Source organism: Thermobia domestica, chromosome 6 (genome assembly GCF_964235325.1).
Source record: "Thermobia domestica chromosome 6, izTheDome1.hap1.1, whole genome shotgun sequence".
Taxonomy (NCBI): domain Eukaryota; kingdom Metazoa; phylum Arthropoda; class Insecta; order Zygentoma; family Lepismatidae; genus Thermobia; species Thermobia domestica.
This window is the reverse complement of record NC_137459.1, coordinates 17,310,892-17,332,866: the sequence shown is the minus strand read 5'-3', so window position 1 is coordinate 17,332,866 and position 21,975 is coordinate 17,310,892. Positions and strand designations below refer to the sequence as shown.

The 21,975-nt window shown below is 35.9% G+C and overlaps 1 protein-coding gene across 2 annotated transcripts in view; it reads left to right on the top strand.

The window, feature by feature from the left end:
- LOC145687638 (uncharacterized) overlaps positions 1-21,808 on the top strand; it is a 270,371-nt gene extending 248,563 nt beyond the window's left edge. For both annotated transcript variants that reach the window (XM_081761102.1, XM_081761103.1), the window contains exon 3: positions 20,979-21,808. In XM_081761102.1, coding sequence (XP_081617228.1) covers positions 20,979-21,641 — 663 coding nt within the window. In that variant the 3' untranslated portion in view covers positions 21,642-21,808. The remainder of the gene's footprint in view (positions 1-20,978) is intronic.
- The last annotated feature ends 167 nt before the right edge of the window (positions 21,809-21,975 follow it).

The window sequence follows — 21,975 nt, the reverse complement described above, 5'->3', positions numbered from 1 at the left end:
TAATGATATGATTAACTCTAAGACTTAGGTATATCAAGAGAAGTATTCTTTAAATTTGGGAATGGTGATAAACAGAATTTTAACATAAGGTGCGAAATTTGAAACAATACATTGAACTTTAGTCACAGCTCATAGTCTAAGATCATTGGTGGTGATTGATTTGAAATCTGATAGCTAACCTTATTGAATCTTATGACTCATAGACGAAAGGCAATACATGCTACAACACTGGCAAAGTTATTGTTAATGCAATTTGATTGGTTGATCACTATCTTTCCTGCAATCTGATTGGTTGATCACTATCTTTCGTGCAATCTGATTGGTTGATGATTTTCAAATCTTTGCTGTATTCAGTTTTAAGTTTTGTTTAACATTTAAAAATCTTGGTTTCGTTCAACATTTTGCACTCACTGATAAATATGATCAAAACCGTTTATTTGTTAATCGAATAGTTAAAAACCGGATAAAGTTTGACGGTGCACTCACTGATAAATATGATCAAAACCGTTTATTTGTTAATCGAATAGTTAAAAACCGGATAAAGTTTGACAAAATTTTTTTTTGCTTGAAATTTTTTGTTTGAAAATTTTTTGTTTGAAAATTTTTTTGTTTCAAAATTTTGTTTGAGATTTTTTCGTTTGAAATTTTTGTTTGAAATTTTTTCGTTTGAAATTTTTTGTTTGAAAATTTTTGTTCGAAAATTTTGTTTAAAATTTTTTGTTTAAAATTTTTCGTTTCCAAATTTTTTGTTTGAAATTTTTTGTTTCAAAATTTTGTTTGAAATTTTTTTCGCTTCAAAATTTTGTTTGAATTTTTTTCGTTTGAAATTTTTTGTTTTGAAATTTTTGTTTCAAAATTTTGTTTGAAATTTTTTTTGTTTCAAAATTTTTTGTTTGAAAATTTTTTGTTTTGAAATTTTTTGTTTGAATTTTTTTCGTTTGAAAATTTTTGTTTGAAAATTTTTGTTCTCGAAATTTTTGTTTCAAAGTTTGTTTCGACATTTTTAAAAGTTTGTGCACTCATTAGTAAAGAACCGGAACTGTTTAAAACAAAAACCTCTGGTAACATTGTGGTGCAATAGTACACGTCAGAACATGGGGTTGTACTTGAAATGAAAAAACACAATTCATTGAAATGGATCATTTTATTACACTCCACATACATCCATACCAGATAAAGGATTTGGATATTGTCGATACAATGTATTTTGAACTTCTTCCACTAGTTTGTCTTTAGCGTATAATTTTAATTCCAGTTGAAGTCTTTTAAGGTCTATTGCGATATCAATTGGTGGAAACTCAATGTCCATTTGATCACAAATAAACTGTTTATCAATACAGGTATGCACTAGCCGGAACTGTTTAGAACAAAAACATCTGGCAACGTTGTGGTGCAATAGTACACGTCAGAACATGATAATGCAACGTCATCAGTTTTGCATCATCGTTCGAGTTAGTATTCATGATAACGTCATCATGGCTACTTGTCTGCAGTTTCTAAACACACGTGATGTGATGAAATCATTTACCAAGATTACTGATTTACAACAGAATGTACCTTATAGAATCTTAGCTAGCCAAATGATCACTACAAAGTTTGGATTAAGAATCGTAGTGAAGGTTGAAAATGATAAGAATATAATTTTACCAGCAAGATATTTACCCATGGAAGCATCAAAACAAGAAGAACTGCTGCGTTTCTTAAATACTGGATCTGTATCTTTATGTTACAAAGGATTCTTGGGTCGAAGTCATCAACTTGAATTTAGTACACAGCCGGATTCGTCAGCCATTGTGATGAAATCATGAATCAGCACATTTCTTTCCAATGACGTCAGCTGTAGTTGTATGAATATGGTTGGTCGGCATGACGTCAGCAACTGTGATGAAATCATGAATTCAAATGTCAGCACATTTCTTTCCAATGACGTCAGCAATAACTATAAACCAGCAAATACAGTGTCATCCCACGAAATCATTTGAGCAAGTGCGTTTCAGGAGGAAAGATGTGTACTTCTAACGATAAAGAATTCATCTTCGCAAGCTATTATCCAACAAACAAAACATGTGATGATTGGTATCAGTGCTAGAACATTTGAACCAGTGATTCGATTGGGCAAAGCAGAACAATTTGGTGTACAACTGACCTGTGAAGAATGGCACGAATCGACCAAATGAACGATGAGCTAAATGTGACCATAGTCAAATCATTAGGCTCAAATCATGAAGTGGTGCTGCGTACAGTCCTCGAAGAGAAGATGGTGCTGTTACGTAAAAAGAGTACATTTCATGTCCCTCGCAACATGGTGTATCTAACACAAACAGAATGGAACAAATTCATCAGCGTATTTCAGTGTGCGAAACATGCAGTGGAAGTGTGCAACAAAACTAGTATATTCCTGAAAAAGTACTATTTATGCATATTGTACAACATGTATCTAGATATTGTGATGGTTGTCAACATCGTTCGTGGGTGCATACCTCTATTGATAAACAGTTTATTTGTGATCAAATGAACATTGAGTTTCCACCAATTGATATCGCAATAGACCTTAAAAGACTTCAACTGGAATTAAAATTATACGCTAAAGACAAACTAGTGGAAGAAGTTCAAAATACATTGTATCGACAATATCCAAATCCTTTATCTGGTATGGATGTATGTGGAGTGTAATAAAATGATCCATTTCAATGAATTGTGTTTTTTCATTTCAAGTACAACCCCATGTTCTGACGTGTACTATTGCACCACAATGTTACCAGAGGTTTTTGTTTTAAACAGTTCCGGTTCTTTACTAATGAGTGCACAAACTTTTAAAAATGTCGAAACAAACTTTGAAACAAAAATTTCGAGAACAAAAATTTTCAAACAAAAATTTTCAAACGAAAAAAATTCAAACAAAAAATTTCAAAACAAAAAATTTTCAAACAAAAAATTTTGAAACAAAAAAAATTTCAAACAAAATTTTGAAACAAAAATTTCAAAACAAAAAATTTCAAACGAAAAAAATTCAAACAAAATTTTGAAGCGAAAAAAATTTCAAACAAAATTTTGAAACAAAAAATTTCAAACAAAAAATTTGGAAACGAAAAATTTTAAACAAAAAATTTTAAACAAAATTTTCGAACAAAAATTTTCAAACAAAAAATTTCAAACGAAAAAATTTCAAACAAAAATTTCAAACGAAAAAATCTCAAACAAAATTTTGAAACAAAAAAATTTGGAAACGAAAAATTTTCAAACAAAAAATTTCAAGCAAAAAAAAATTTTGTCAAACTTTATCCGGTTTTTAACTATTCGATTAACAAATAAACGGTTTTGATCATATTTATCAGTGAGTGCACCGTCAAACTTTATCCGGTTTTTAACTATTCGATTAACAAATAAACGGTTTTGATCATATTTATCAGTGAGTGCAAAATGTTGAACGAAACCAAGATTTTTAAATGTTAAACAAAACTTAAAACTGAATACAGCAAAGATTTGAAAATCATCAACCAATCAGATTGCACGAAAGATAGTGATCAACCAATCAGATTGCAGGAAAGATAGTGATCAACCAATCAAATTGCATTAACAATAACTTTGCCAGTGTTGTAGCATGTATTGCCTTTCGTCTATGAGTCATAAGATTCAATAAGGTTAGCTATCAGATTTCAAATCAATCACCACCAATGATCTTAGACTATGAGCTGTGACTAAAGTTCAATGTATTGTTTCAAATTTCGCACCTTATGTTAAAATTCTGTTTATCACCATTCCCAAATTTAAAGAATACTTCTCTTGATATACCTAAGTCTTAGAGTTAATCATATCATTATATGCTCAATAATGTCAATAATGTCCGTCAAATGTTTACTCATCAAGGTCAATCACGTGGTACAACGTCTTGCTTACGTTTATATTTGGCGGGAATAATCAAAACCAATGACGCAATTCTCAAATTATCCTACAAAGTTTCAATGTTCCAATGTCCTGGACTCCTAATTCCATCATAGGTCAATAACTGATTACGTGATCACAATGATTTACCCAATGAATGAGATACTATCCTATTTTAAGAACCATTACCAATTATTGATATGACAATAAGAAATGTACCCCTCCCAAAATTTAAGATTGGTACACAAATACACCTGTGTGTTATGAAAAAAGTAATAAATCCTGTACTTATTCAATAATAAAGCCGGTCAATAACCTTTAAATTTTGAATATTTGGCCATAAGAGGAACACCAACATCTACAATGGGTCCTAGAAAAAGGTTTACCGAATTTTGTTATTTGATAATTCCCCAAATTTAAAAGGGAACATAAACATATAAAGGTATTAAACCTCTGTACATACCCATATAACATGTACCCATGAAAGAGAAACGAGATAAACCACCCAAATTTATCATAATACATGTTAGGGTCCAGTACTATAATACCAAATATATAAAATGAGCAATTTCTAAAATTTAAGGGATGGGCCAAGGTACCCCTAACAAATTTTAAAGGGGTGCACAAATGTACCTATGTCTTATGATAGGGAATAGATCCTATACATAACCATATAAACATATAAGGTAATAGGACCTCATCCAAGAGATAAATTGGGTCAAAATGTCAAACACGTGGTACAACGTATTGCTTACGTTTATATTTTGGCAATTTCGTACCCATGAAAGTGGACGATGTGGACCATCCAAATTTATCATGATACATATTAAGGTCCTGTACTATAATACCGAATGCTTAAATCAAAAAAATTCCAAAATTTAAGGGGCGGGCCAAGGTACGTACCTCTCCTAAAATTGAAAGGGATGCACCAATGTACCTATGTCTTATGATAGGAAATGAACACCTATACATTACAATATAACCATATAAGGTAATAGGACCTGATCCAAGGAGATAAATTAGGTCAAAAACCAAACACGTGGTACAACGTATTGCTTACGTTTATATTTTGGCAATTTTGTACCCCTAAAAAAGGGAACGAGGTGGACCACCCAAATTTATAGTGATCCATATTAGGGTCCTATACTGTAATACCAAATGTTTAAATTGAACAATTTCCAAAATTAAAGGGGTGGGCGAAGGTACCTCTCCCAAAAATTTAAAGGCGTGCAAAAATGTACCTATGTCTTATGATAGGAAATGGACCCCTATACATGACCATATAACCATATAAGGTAATAGGACCTCATCCAAGGGAATAAATTAAATCAAAAACCAAACACGTGGTTGTACCTAAATTTGGCAATTTCGTACCCATGAAAGGGAACGAGATCACCATCCAAATTTATCATGATACATAATGAGGTCCTGTACTATAATACCAAATGCTTAAATTGGAGAATTTCTGAAATTGAAGGGGGTGAGAAAGGGTACCCCATCCTAAAAATTTAAAGGGGTGCACCAATGTACCTATGTCTTATGATAGGGAATGAACACCTATACATGACCATATAAGGTAATAGGACCTCATCCAAGGAGATAAATTAGGTTAAAAACCAAACACGTGGTTGTACTAAAATTTGGCAATTTTGTACCCCTAAAAGGGAACGAGGTGGACCACCCAAATTTATAGTGATCCATATTAGCGTCCTATACTATAATACCAAATGTTTAAATTGGGCAATTTCTAAAAATGAAGGGGTGGGCCAAGGTACCCCTCCCAAATTTTTAAAGGGGTGCATTAATATACCCATGTCTTATGAAAGGTAATGGACTCCTGTATACGCTCATATAACCATATAGGGTAATAACACCTCATCAAAGGGGATAAAATCGACCAAAAACCAAACACGTGGTATAACGTATTGCTTACGTTTATATTTTGGCAATTGTGTACCCCTAAAAGGAAACGAGGTGGACCACCCAAATTTATCATAATACATATTAGGGTCCTGTACTATAATACCCAATGTTTAAATTGGGCAATTTCCAAAATTTAAGTGGTGGGCCAAGGTACCCCTCCCAAATTTTTCAAGGGGTGCATTAATATACCCATGTCTTATGAAAGGTAATGGACCCCTGTATACGCCAATTTAACTATATAGGGTAATAATACCTCATCAAAGGGGATAAATTAGGTCAAAAACCCCCGAAATTTGAATTTTTGGCAATTTTTTACCCATGAAAGGGAACGACATAGACACCCAATACTGATAGAGGTACATACTGTGGTCCTAGGCTACCATACCAAATTTTTAGATTTGGCAATTTCCAAAATTTAAGGGGGGTGGTCCTATGTACCCCTGCCAAAATTTAGGGGGTGGGCCATGGTACCCCTGCCAAATTTTAGAGGGGGTGGTCCTAGGTACCCCTAGGTCATTGACCCCGGGCTAAGGTCATTGACCTTTGACCTTTGAGCCATTAAGCCATACGTCGGGGACTACTACTTCGACGTTTCTGGTGAGTCTTCTCTATAAAGCCCTCTTATGGAATGCTTTCAATATTGTACCTTTCTCCCTGTATTCATTATTACCCACATTCATTCATTTCCTTCTTTGTCTCCCTCTATCTATCCTCCCATCCATATTTATTGCCATTACTCTTCTGACTGTATAGTCGTTTGTTCTTTCCATTAGATGGTCATACCACTGCAGTCTTCTCTCTGGGATCTCTGAGATATTTCTACAAACTTAGTTGTGCCCCTTACTCTTTCATTCCTCAATCTGTATGTTCTTATTATCCCTCACATCTAGCGTAACATTGTCATTTCAGTAACATTTTTCCTGTGCTTCCTATATTAAGCATCTTACTGCTTCATATCTCTCTTTGATTCTGTCTTTATCGTAAGCACCAATCTCTGGTGATCTTTCATACGCCTAATATCAGTAATGTCCTTTCTTGTCGTTTCTCTGTGTTTTGTTAATCATGCATAACTTCTCTGCTCCATCTGGTGTTTCAAGTTCGTAATATACTTCATCTCAGGCTTCGCTTTAGCTCTGACCACTGTCCTCTTTGTTACTTTATTAGCTACTGAAATAAGGCGATGTAAATCCTGAGTTGGGCTAGGCAAACATATGCGGAAAGCGTGACGTTCAAGGATTAGCAGTTCATTATAGAATTTAGGTGGGGCGGTTACCCATGCGGTAAAGCCATATATTAATATTGGACGTAGAACACTTTTAAGTACTTAGAATGGTGTGTGGTCTAAGGACCCAGGTAGTACCTGTCAAGCACTATAACAAATTTAGCCGATTGTAAGTTTTGAAAGTGACACGCTTCCATAAAGTGAAAACAGCGATAGTAGGCGATAGTGGTTTTCCAACATGGCTTCAGGATACCAAGAATAGATTTCATCTAAGATCTTTCTAATTTTCCCACTGAAACCGAAACTACTAAATCTAGTACAACTACCGGTTCCAACATTGATACCTACATAATCATACTTGTAAGAGATAGCAGAAAGCTGTTTTAGATGTGTGTTCAACATCCGAACAACAGGTTCCATCTCTGATCACCACATTTCTCAATTGCAACGAGAAGTTATAGAACTACTATTTCCGGTTTCAACGGTGAATCCCCATAGGTTGGAATATGAATTCAATACAACGTAGTACAATATGAAATGAACTTCATTTGTTTCAATTTGTGTTTAACCTAGAGGAACACTCAATGAAATTTGCCTCTTAAAAAGCCTACTAATAATGGAAGAGCTCAATTCCAAAAGAGCCTAAGACAAAAAAGTAAGTTTTTCAGGAGACGACTTCTTGTGTGTGTTTCCATCATCCTATTTCTGTGAAATGAAAGTAATCTACATAAAAGAAAACTGTAATTACTTGTTTTTCGTAAGATAACAGTGAAATTATCTATAGCAAGAGTTTTATAAGTGTTTATAGGCATGAGTCAGAAAATAACTGTCGACTAAGGACATTTTGGAAAACAAGGCTGTTTTTTTTTCTTGCCTACAATTAATTTGATTTAGGGAATTCTGGCATGAAACCCAGTTCAGTATATGGAGATACTAAAACGGAACTTAATAAAACCAATTGACAAAAAAATAACTTAAGCTCTTTTGGAATCCACCCCTTCAATTGTAATTTTTACAACTGACATTGTTTTTATATATAAGATTACCATTGACATGACGACAGTGCTTTTTTATATTTGACACTCAATTATACGATAAGTTATCAGAAAATAAGATAACAAAGCCTGCAGTGGAAAGTGTATATATTATTTCATACAACCAATACAGCCAACACATAGTACATACATTAGGCTATTTTTCGGCATAGTCTCCATATTATTTGAGGCACTTGTCGCATCGTGGGATGGATTTGGAGATTCCCTTCTGGTAAAAATCCTGTCCTGGCGTCTGCAGCCACGCTGTCACTTTCCTGTACTGTAGAATATCGTGCACGTTTCCAAACGACATTCCCACTTCTGCTATCAGATGCCGTAACGTGATAATACTGTTCTCATGAATCAGCTCCTTCACACAAGGTGTTTTCAAATCTGTAGATGCTGCGCTGGATTGGCTCCTCGTCGGTGACGTGTTCTATACCAGCCGCAAACTTTCGACACTATTCTACGATATACTGACGAGACATTACAGTCTCTCCGTAAGCCTCTATCAGCTCCCGGTGAATATCAGCCGTGGTTATATGTTTCGCCCACATAAATCAAATAACTGAGCGAACTTCCTCGTGAAACCAATTTTCCAAACACGACGCCATTTGTGTTTACCTACAACTAGCGCCGTAGGTAGCAGGTTGCTGAAACTCTGCACAATTGCCAACTAATGTATTAAAATTAACGCACACCCATCATTTTTCTATAACAGACAAAACTCAATAAATATTGGCCTTTTAACCTTAGTTTCTGATCCTTTCTCCTATATTGCTAAAATATATTCCGATGAATTTATGTGAATTTTTGTTTTTTCTTTTTCTTTTTCTTTTTTCTTTTTTTTTTAGAAAAGTGCAATCTTGTTTAATAAACCTGGCTTCTGTTTAAGAAAGCCTTCACTCTTACCAACAATTGGAAAAAATTAAACAAATCACGATTTTCTTTGGTAAATTGATATATTTATTTAGAACCGAACCAAACCTCAATTTCCTAAATATAAATGTCAGAATATGGTCTTCGAAAGCAAGGTAGGTGGTGGAGATTTTTTGAACAAGATTGTATGGCCAACTCCAAAAGTGCAATACCACCATCAATTCTCCCTTTCCTACAATTGTAGGCAACACTAAAAACACGGACGTTGTGGTGGTTGACAATAAGAAAGGTGTTAGACCAAACCTCAATTTTCTTAGAAATATAGCAGTGTAGCAAATTGCAAATAAGAGAATAAAATAATTGTTAAGAATGACGTATTTTTTATCGTGAGTGCAATGGATGGGATAAAAAGTTAAAAAATGTTCTTACTTAAGCACTTCAAATAACACGAATGTTAAGAAATAGATATCAGAGGAAAGCAATTTCTCTAATTTTCAAAAAAAATCTAGTGAAACAAGATAAAAGGTTACATAATGTAAAGGCTTAATATAAAAACCTAACAGCACAAAAATAAACATCAACACTAAACGGAAAGGAATAAAACAGAGAACAGAAGACACTAGTGGCATAGCAGACTTGAGGCACTCACATGCAAGATAAAGAGATGGGACCCTAGTTGCAAACATAATTGCTATAATATAATAATAATAATAATAATAATAATAATAATAATAATTATTATTATTATTATTATTATTATTATTATTATTATTATTATTATTATTATTATTATTATTATTATTATTATTATTATTATTACAAAAACTCAGTTTGTTTTCAATATCTCTGATTCTGGCTAAGAGCATATCAGGATATAGCGGTCTTGTATGGACTTTTTGTCAATGAGCGGTCCCAAAGGGCCATAAGGGATGAAAATCTCCAAGAGAGAGAAACAAAAAAAATTTTTAACATAAATTCTAGATCAAAGTTCGAAGCACTTGCTTTTGACAGGTGCTTTTTTGTTTCTCTTTTTTCAGAGACAGAAAATTTCTGGCGGCTAAGTTACAGTTTATAATATTGCAAATTTGCAGGAGGATTTATTTACATTGCAACTTGTGGTCCTAAAGAAATTGTCATTAGAAGACATTATTATAAAAGATAAGTTTTATTCCTTCATCCATCGCAAGTCTTTGCAGCCCCCCGAATATTGATATGGAAAATTTAAGATGTTGATATATCGATGTCGTTATATTCGCGATATCGAATTTTGATATATGTCAATATCAGTATCGACGATATCGATATATCGACATATCACACAGGCCTAGATCCGAGAAATGATAAAATAATAATAATAATAATACGAATATATAGATGTTACAAACATTAATTAAGTCACTTTCAAAATGAATAGAAAACTTGGTGGTCAAATAAAATACTCAACTTCCAGTAGAACTGTAGATCTCCGAGACACATATAGGATAATGTCAAACGTTTAACACGTGCTTTGTTTCCGCGTGGTAAGGTTCCAAATTTGGTAGTCTTCATTGGACATACTGATCCGAAATACATTCTAATAAACCCAGTAGGTAGCGTAGGCCATACTTTCCATTTCAGACTAGTAACACAAACTTAACAAAAAGAAGGAAAGAAAAAGAAAATAAACAAAAAAGAAAGAAATAGAAAATGAATGAGTGCTCCTTTACTGCTAAATTTCTATCAGAAACACTCTGTATTAAAAGTCCAAACTGTACCACAATAAACCGTTACAAATGTTCAAAAGGAAAATTGAATGTTTCTTATAGATGTAGCAGATCTTGCATGTTTCAAATTTCAAATGTGAGTATAAGTCATTGAAGTATAGGATGGAAACAAATTTTGTCAAACTAATAGAAATAAAATCTTGTTTTGAAACAACCAATGAGGAGGACATTTGCGATCCTTCTCTTTCCCATGAGCGACATCCTGTTTCAGTTTTGAATGGCGACCGTAACTTGGATAGTTACCATAGAAACAATTGTTTCCTTGGTAACGGATCTGAAATTACTTCTCGAATACAAGGATTGAGTTCAAGCAGCAAGTTGTTTGCAGAATTCTTGCTAGAGCTACCAATTCCGCAAGGGCGCTAACCTTGATGTGTCAAATAATTTACATTACATAGTTTAGAACTAACTATATGAAGATATTTGGGGGGACATCGACACCTTGGTACGGAATAATGGGACTCTACTGTAATAAATCTACTATGTTATTCAAGGTGACGTGGGAAAAGTTTCAAAGCCTCAAAGTACAATCGCATATGTAAGGCTGAACACATATATTTAAGCTGTACCAGTTATGGAAACGGCTATTCTGTTTTGTGATTACTTGGAAACTATCCGGAATCGTTTGCTACGTAAACACTATTCACATCGTCGGGCCAGATAAGCAGTTAATATGTACGGTTACTATTAAATGTCAAACCACGAAGTGAAAACATGGTCAGTCATTTTCATACGACACTTCCTCGCACGAAATTCTAACGTAATGGTTAGTACTCGAAACCTTCATCATTGTATATAAACAATCAATACCTTGTGACAAAGAACACAACTGGGCTCATGTATTTACAGGTGTCCTATTATTTAATCACACTTAGTATATTACATATATTATTACTAGTATTATCAATACGCATTTATCTTCATTCACATTTAAAACATAGATTCATTTCTGGACACCCTATTCTATAATTATGCCCAAGACTGTTCAAAGCAGTCTCATCCTATATATTAAAATCTACAAGCCACTACAGGAATTATCGCACTGATCAATACGTCGAAACTCGCATGAACCAACACTAGATTCTTTCAATACAAATCACACCATATTCGCACTTCACAGTTTAAAAATCATATACAGATGGTGATCAGAAAAATGGAAACACCTGTAGTTGGTAACACGTCAGATGTATGGGTTGGCAGTGGTGTTGTGGCGCCCGCAGCGCCGGACCGCTGGTGGTGGCGTGTTAGGTCGGTCTCCATACTACGTCAGGCGCAGTGGAACAGCAGTGTCCAGTGGCTGCAGCAGACGGAGGAAGTGTAAAATGGGAGACCCCTCAGATTTTCAAAGAGGGCAAATTGTTGGTGCGCGGTTATGTGGAGTGAGTGTGACGGCAGTGGCTACTGTGTTAGGTGTGTCGCGTGGGACAGTGTCTAAGGTGATGACGTCCTACACAACACACAGGAAAACCACATCGGGAAAGCGGAACAGTGGGCGGAAGAAAATCAGGAGTGACAGGTCACGCCGGGTATTAAAGCGCTTTGTCACGCAGAACCGTCGTGCCACTGCGGAGCAAGTGACGGAGGAACTCAATCAACACCTCCCTCACCCTGTTTCGACAATCACAGTCCGCCGCGAATTACATGACAAACTTACGGGGTCGTGTTGCACGGGCCAAACCGCTCATCAGGGACCATAACGCTTTCGCACGCCGCAAATAGCGCCGCGACCATGCAACTCGGACCGTTGAGGACTGGAAACGTGTGATATGGTCGGTTGAGTCATCCTTCACCCTATTCCCAACCACGGGCCGTGTTTATGTGTGGAGAACGCCCAAAGAAGCTTATGATTTGCAGTGTCTTCGCCCAACTGTGAAACATGGTTCGGCGGCTTGGTGATGCTGTGGGCTGCCATATCATGGTTTTCGTTGGGTCCTGTGGTCACACTTAGCGGACGAAATACTGCTAACGATTATGTCGCAATTTTAGGAGACCACTTGCATCCTATGGTCCGGATGTTGTTCCCGGACAATGATGCCATCTTCCAGGATGATAATGCACCCATTCACACAGCTGGCGTTGTTGCAGTGTGGTTTGAGGAACACCGGGATGAAGTTCAACACCTCTCTTGGCCCGCCCAATCCCCAGATCTCAACATAATTGAACATCTGTGGTCCGTCTTGGAAACACGACTCCTGCGACGATTTCCACCTCCATCCTCTCTCACAGAACTGGCCGATGCCCTGCACGAGGAATGGTGTAAAATTCCACTTGCTACCATTCACGACCTCTATGCCTCCATCCCACGTCGCATCAAGGCTGTTCTGAAGGCGAAAGGTGGCCCGACACCATATTAATCTGGTAAGTTGCAATTTCGTTCAGGTGTTTCCATTTTTCTGATCACCATCTGTATATGCAAGGAAAATTCAATATTATTGACTGTACTCTTGGATAAATGTGTTTATATTCTAAAAAAGCAATGAGGTTAATTACGGAAAGCAACGAAAGGAAAAAAAAATGAAATTGCAATCTGGTGACGGACTAACGTCATGTATGCTAAATCCTGTTTAAGCACGAACGTGAATTTCGTTTTCGTTAACTATTTAATTACTATACTACATAATGTATTGTGCTTTTCAGAACAGCTAGTTAATAATGCAATTTATTTATTTATCTACTTATGTAGACCAAAACTGCGACATATTTCTCAATAATCAGGAAAAAGGGGTGATTTTTATGCTAACTAATTTCTTAATTCTCGGAGCAACAGAACACTAAAGATGAGTAATTGTTTATAAGACGTGAGGCGGCGCTGTACTATAAAATAAACTTTGTACTACTGAACACGCTTTGTACTATATTAAGAGCTAGTTACGCGTTGTATATTATGGGATAATAGTATAGAATCATTATAAATTTGCATTACGGTCAAATTTACTTATTAGAATGAACCAAAAGAAATGAATAGTTAAGAGTCAACATTACACTGTCCTTAAATAAATTACTAACATTTTCATGCATACATCACACCTACTAACAACATACTTAATTACCCATATACACGATGGTATACGGACAAAATCTTGCGGCCGAAACCTCGCCGCCCAAAATCTCGCCGGCCAAAACCTCGCGGGACAAAATCTCGCCAGGCCAAAACCTCGCGTGGCCAAAACCTCGCCGCCCAAAACCTCGCGTGGCCAAAACCTCGTTGCCCAAAACCTCGCGTGGCCAAAACCTCGCCGGGCCAAAACCTCGCCGCCCAAAACCTCGCGTTGCCAAAATCTCGCCGGGCCAAAACCTCGTCACGAATGAAACTTTTCTTTAAAATTGAGCCAATGAATTACTTAATATGCAATTCCACATTACAAATAATAATAATAATAATAATAATAATAATATGATACAAAACACAGTGTGCGTGGGCTTTCTCGGGTTATTTCCGTTTCCTCCCACTTTCTTTATTCCATTATTTCCTTCATCCTGGTCATCTACGTCTCCTTTAACCTACAGGACATAATCAAGGGACGTCGTAAAAACTCATATATTATTTCATACTTTCATAAATATTATTATGTTTTTGTTTAAATTTTAAGTTTTTGGATGTTCCAAAGTTCACGAAACTAACCCCGTTAGTTGTCATTACTTTCCTTATGCAGATTTTCTTTCCCTATAACCAGTTTAAAAACATCCTGTCGCCCTACCTTCACATTGAAATCCTCTAATACAGAAATAGAATTTTCATATGGTATCGCGATACTTGGTCAAATACCCGTGATACTTCTTCTGAAACAGCGTCTTTTATACCGTCATCCTTATCATCTGTTGGAACATTTACATTTTGGTCAGGCGAGATTTTGGGTATGGCGAGATTTTGGTCCGCGAGGTTTTGGCCAGGCGAGGTTTCGGCCCCGCGAGATTTTGGCCCGCGACGTTTTGGACAGGCGGGGTTTTGCCCAGGCGAGATTTTGTCCCGCGAGGTTTTGGGCGGCGAGGTTTTGGCCAGGCGAGGTTTCGGCCCGGCGATATTTTGGGCCGCGAGGTTCTGGCCGCGAGGTTTTGTACCCAAACCATACACGATACATCACATATAAGCTAAAACTACATATACTAATACATATTACCACACAAATTGACTACATGTATGAACCGAACAAATCACTGACATTACAACATCAAGGATCGGCTCTGATACTGTAAAACAAGAAGGGATATAATCAGAGCCAGATGACCCTTCTATCAAATTAAACCATGTTTTCGATTATAAGATTATTTTTGATGCCCCCGAAGGGACATATCGAAGCTATGTCGAACAAAAGTGAAAGCACGCCAGAATACTAAAGCGGAAATATAGTTCTCAATCAGAGCAAAGGAAATTTCGCGGCAGAAAGTATAAAGCGAATATAAATTGTAAAAACTGGATTAAACCTGATTTTTGCACGATATGGGCATCTCAGAGGGACGAAAGGGGTCTAAATTATTCTACCAAATATTACATTGGTGGACACATACTGAAAAGTATGCTCAATTACTGACCTATGATTCATATTGCAATAAAAATGTATAATTTCAATAATCGTCCGTTTTTAGGTGCCCACATACAGAAATTTACGATGAAAGAATATATACTATAAAAATTATTCCCCGAAATATAATTTTTTAGGTTATTCTGAAGCGCCTGTCTTAATTTTGGTTTAAATAAATAATAAATGGATTTAATATGTAAACCGAAAAATATATGGTAAAAATTAACAATACACAGTACGTTCAAAAGTACTGGACCCAAAAAATATACTACCTTAACTGTAATGGCACATTACACATTTTCTTGTCATCTTTGAAGATTTATCTGTTCCGAACATCCAGTGTCGAATAACATCTATTGCGGATATAACGTTGTAATTCGCAGCCATTACTTTACGCGAAAAAAACGAGATTTTATGCAGGGAATCGAACCAAGATTTTCCACGTGGAAGTCTTGCATGACAAGTACCACTCTATTGCTTGCTCTACGCAAACTTTGCTTAACAAATGGTGTGGGGTTTCTATTTGAGAACGATAACATAAAAAGTGCTGCAGATCAATGAAGTGTTACGAATGTCTTGGTAATTTCCTTGCCCTTTCTCAACCAACATTCGTAAATCGTCTCTATCATCATACCGGTATTTGCTTCCACATTCTTAGGGATTGCTGGTTTAGTATGAGAAATCGATTCTTCACGACCACTTTGTTAATATAACAAACAAAATTGGGCGTGAACAGGATTTGAACCTAGGCTAGATAACTGTACTGCTTGTAAGTCCGTTACGTTAACCCTACACTATCATACCACATGAATCAAAATCCCAAGTATTACTAACTTCGGTTTTGGAACGAATTGGCTTCTTGTAAGGTTATTTACACCAAAATGTATCGTGCTGGACATTAAGTCCTAGACCAGGTAATTGCGACTGTTTAGGAACCGAATGCAGAGTATGAGAATTAAGTACAGGATGCGGTACGTAAAACCGGCCCGTAAAGTGAATGAAATGAAATGTAATGTATTGAATATGATTAACTACAACACATAAATGAAATGTAATGTATTGAATATGACTACTCACCTTCACAGCAGCCTTCACAGCAGGTGCTGAAAGTGTCCTCCGCCCACTTCAACACACATGTGAGCACGATTGAGGAGATTCATATATACCCTTGTCAGTTCTTGTGTTGTAATGCTATTGGTGACATCCTGGATCCTGGTCTTGAGTTCTTCAATTGTGTGTGGATTTGTTTCATATACTCTTCCCTTTAACAGTCCCCATAAGTAAAAGTCACACGTGGACAAGTCTGGTGACCGAGGAGGCAACAAGCCTTTGCCGATTGTACTCTCTGGTGTATTGCACAGCACTTATCCGGTACGGTTTTAATTTCAGTCCCCTTAAAACGCTTCTGCAACTTCTCTCACTCGCATGAACCTGTTGACTCAATCTCCTGGTTGACTTTCGAGGACTTCTTGTCATTATCTCCTCCACCTGCATCTTTAATTCAATTGTGCACACCGATGGTCGTCTCTTCCTGGGAGCATTTTGAACCGATCCTGTACGCCGCCATTTTTCAATCAAGTCCTGAATGGTGCTTTTTGCTGGCACAGAACGTCCTGGAAATTTCTCCCGAAACAAATTCTTTGTTTTCACAAAAGATCCAGTGAGAATGAACCCTTCAACAATGGCAACACGCTCGGGTATCGAATATGGCATTATTACACACTGACACTCACCCGGCTTAACACAACGAGGCCTTTTTCTCAACTGGTTTCGACAAGTTTCACTGGCTGCGGCTGCACGTGACTGCTGCAGGTCACGTAAGTCGACCCGACCTCGACACGCCATCTCTTGGTAGGAAGGTAAACTATTTAAGTGTTGCCAAAAACACAATATACCAGAATATTACGACGGGCCGGTTTTACGTGCCGCACCCTGTATGTTATATATGTAGTTTGGTGTGGAGAAAGAACTAAACTGTGAATCAAAGCTTTATGAACAACTCAAGTTATTAATATAAACTATACCGAAGATTATTGACGTCTAGATATCACAAAAGAAATACGAAAGACATTTTGAAACCAAGAAAACTAACGTATAACTTTGAAAACAGGCAATGAAACCAAACGTAAACACAGTAAAGACGAATCGTTTAGCGTATAGTGGTCGTGGTTCGGTGGTCTTTGAGGTAGCGGGTCCCGTTTTCGATTCCCGGTGGGAGAGCCTTTGGAATTTTAACTGTCCTCGATATTTGTGTGTGTTTGTGTGCCATTCGAATTTGGCAAAGGTTTAAAAAAAACTTGTATACGAAGAGACTCGGGAGCTCAGGAAACTGAGGTATAATCGGTTGATCTTCATTCTAAAAAAGTGGTCTAGGCACCTTGCCAGTAATCTCGAGGTTCTCGGATCGGATCCACATCAGGAAGTTTTTTATCCCTTAGGGTTTTTTGTGGTGATTGAACGGCGATGACACATGTTTAATTATCTTCAGATATTTGAATACTCGGATGTTTCAATACTTGAACTATCAAATCTTCAGGAATAATACTAATAACAATAATAAACAAATAATAATAATAATAATATCGTAGAAGATTAAAATTTAAAAGCTCATTATCGCTCAGGTCATACCATTATAAGCAGAAACGTGACTTTTGGGTAGAATATTTTGGTTTTGTTTAACGTTGCCAGGAAGAAGAAGAATTTCTCATCTCTTTTCTAAAACAAAATCGAGACTAGAATTAACATTTTACATTCGAGACGCAAATACGCTAACTCAAATTATCGTCTCACTTTGGAGATGGAAATCGAGACGTATCGTAAACATTTCTAGTCTTATGTCGATTCTCGAAATGGTGTATGTCCATTTTTTAAGCAATAATTGCTCTGTAGACTGAATGTTACACTCTATTTTATTACTTCTTATTTCAGAGCTCGCTGAGTTATGGTCTCTGTAGGTATTTTTGTAGCAAAGCTTTTATAATTAACTTTGCATATCCTAAAAATTATTTTATTATATGCCTTACTGTTCAGTAATACTCAGTTATTTTTATTACAGTTATTTTCCTTAAAACGCACAGTAGAATACTTTCTACACGAAAGTTTAGTGGACGCTTTGGTTTAAAATTTGGCTAGTTCCAGAGATGTATCTTGTAGGTACCGACCTCCCTCCGCGAAATCCCAACTTTTCTGTAAGTATTACCCAATTTTAGGGAAACTAAAAATTTAGTACCATTATAATAATTATTAGTAGTATTTATTATTACTGATGTTTGTGAATTTAATAGTTCAGAGTGTTCTATCCAGCTCCCGCCTAGTGGGCATTGTGCTGAACAAACGCCATGTGTGTAGGTTTCCTCGGGGTTGTATTTCCTCCCACTTTTTATTCCACTATTTCTTTCATTCTCATCATCGACGTCTCCTTTAGCTTAGCCGTCATAACCATTGAACGTAAAACTTAAAATCAATTTTTCTTACGGCTCTTGTGAGTTCAGTAGCCCAACTTTCTACATGAAATGCCTGGAAGTCTTTCGTTTAACAGTTAGCTTGTTGTAGGAACGTACGCAGGGGTATGTTATGTTGGTCCGGACAGTTCTCTTCAATTCCGACTATATTGTAACTTTTGCCTAATGTTAGGGTCGATTTTACAGATTTCAATGAAATCTGTCCTAATACGGAATTTTTCTTCTATATTATTATTATTATTATTATTATTATTACTATTATTATTATTATTATTCACCAACTTTTGACCTTGCACGGCTAAATTATGATATGTTATTATTTCTGTAATTTTTCCTGGATTGTATGCTATTTTCCTTATTAATGTCACTAATTTGTCTGCAGTTCGTGGAATAAATGAATATCGTTGTGAATTTTGGTGTAAATAACCTTACAAGAAGAAGTCAATTCGTTCCAAAACTGAAGTTAGTAATATTTGCGGTTTAGTTTCAACTATAGTGTTAACTTAAGGGAACTATAAGCAATACAGTTATCTAGTCTAGGTTCAAATCCTGTTCACGCCCAAGTTTTTTTGTTTTTTAACAAAGTGATCGCGAAGAATCGATTTCCCATACTAGAACCGCAATCCTTAAGAATGTGGAAGCAAACACCTGTATGATAATAGAGACGATTTACAAATGTTTGTTGAGGAAGGGCAAGTAAATTATCTGGACATTCGAAACATTTCATTGATCTGCAGCACTTTCGTTCGTTATCGTTCTCAGAAAGAAACCCCACACCAATTCTTAAGCAAACTTTGCGTAGAGGAATCGCTGGAGTAGTGCTTATCATGCAAGACTTCCACGTGGAAAATCTCGGTTTGATTCCCTGCACAAAATACAATTTCTTTCGCATAAAATAATGGCTGCAACTGTGCGAATTACAACTTTATATCCGCAATAGATGTTATTCGACACTGGATGTTCGGAACAGATAAATCTTCAACGATAGCAGGAAAATGTCCTCCTCTTTGGTTGTTTCAAAACAAGATTTTATTTCTATTAGTTTGACACAAAATTTGTTTCCATTCTATAATTCAATGAGTTTTACTCACATTTGAAATTTGAAACATGCAAGATCTGCTACATCTATAAGAAACATTCAATTTTCCTTTTGAACATTTGTAACGGTTTATTGTGGTACAGTTTGGACTTTTAATACAGAGTGTTTCTGATAGAAATTTAGCAGTAAAGGAGCACTTATTCATTTTCTATTTCTTTCTTTTTTGTTTCTTTTCTTTTTCTTTCCTTCTTTTTGTTAAGTTTGCGTTACTAGTCTGGAATAGAAAGTATGGCCTACGCTACCTACTGAGTTTATTAGAAAGTATTTCGGATCAATACGTCCAATGAACACTACCAAATTTGGAACTTTACAACGCGGAAACAAAGCACGTGTTAAACGTTTGACATTATCCTATATGTGTCTCGGAGATCTACAGTTCTACTGGAAGTTGAGTATTTTATTTGACCACCAAGTTTTCTATTCATGTTGAAAGTGATTTAATGAATGTTTGAAACATCTATATATTCGTATTATTATTATTTTATCATTTCTTGGATCTAGGCCTGTGTGATATGTCGATATATCGATATCGTCGATATTGATATTGACATACATCAACATTCGATATCGCGAATATAACGACATCGATATATCAACATCTTAAATTTTTCATATCGATATTCGGGGGGCTCCAAAGACTTGCGATGGATGAAGGAATAAAACTTAATTTTTACAATAATGTCTTCTAATGACAATTTCTTTAGGACCACACGTTGTAACCTTTTTCTTTACAGTATGTAACCTTTACAGTATGTAACCTTTTTCTTTTTTACGAGCTTTTCTGGAAAAAGGTGAAAAACTGCTTTCTTTTGATGTATATTTCTTACCATTCGTCTCATTTAAACTGCTTAAGTAAGATCATTTTGTAACTTTTTACGTCACCCATTGCCTTCACGATAATAAAATCGTCATTCTTAATCATTTATTTTATTCTCTTATGAGAAGTTTGCCACTCCGCTATATTTGTAACAAAATTTAAGTTTGGTCCAACGCCTTTCTAATTGTCAACCACCCCAACGACCGTATTTTTCGGTTGCCTACTATTGCAGGAAATAGAACATTGCAGGTGGAAATGCACTTTTGGAGTGTATACATTACAAAATTTGTTCCAGAATAGCTTTTTAACAAGTAAGTAAAATTATTCTTGTTCTTACTATTACTATCAGTATTATTAGTATTACTATTATTATTTCAGTGTGATACCATGGCCAATACTGTCCTTGTGAGTGAAGAAGTGGGAAGAGTTAGCAAACCGACATTATGTAGAGTCCAGTCATGGGTATGCCTCAACAACGCTGTCAACACTGCTGTTACCCGTAAAGAAAGGAATGTAAATGAACTTTTGGTCTCTACATCACCTGATCTTTCCAATAAAGCATCAGTTAATAGGAAACAAAGCCTAGATAAATATTTCCCATTTATTCGTCCCAACGTATTTAGTACCAAATTTTTACATGATGTTCGTCAAACAAAGGTTTACAAGAGAAACGCACCAGCTAAAGTGGCATATAGACCTAACGTTATAAAGAGAAAATCTCACGAACATAACAAAGTCTCCTCAACTCATCAGAAGCGTGACAAGAAATGGAAAATAATTCTTCATAAGGATAAGAAGCTAGGATCATGGTTTTTCTACGACCCTGATACTGGAAAGAAATTTTACTATAGGACAAATGCCACAAGACGAAATTTCGGGCACCTTACAACACACCGTCCTCTTTCGGCCAAGGAACTTCAAGATCTCATAATAGCATCTGATCCACAGTATCGTGCGATACTTAATCACAGACGTCGCGTGGAAAAATTAAAACATTTACCTGAATACGAATCTCTGCGAAAGAGGTGGAAAAGGTGGTAAGAAGAGGAAGAAAACTAAAATTACACAAAATACCGGTATTAGTCAATGATTAGTCCGACGTTGAAGTCGTGACTAAGTACGATTTATGTACATGCACAATGAGAAAACCTCCGAGAGTCAATTGTATATTTTTTAATAAAGAAGATAAATTGGATTAAAGTTGTAAACAAAAATGAAACGTTGTTTACATTAACTCGTATTGGTTTCGTGTGGAGTCAATACACATTAATTTTAAGCCGATTCTACATTCTATTTTTCTGATGTATAAGAAATTTTTTATTGTATGTATGCATGTTCGCGACGGCTGGGTTGGATTCTAGAGAAAATAACAGGA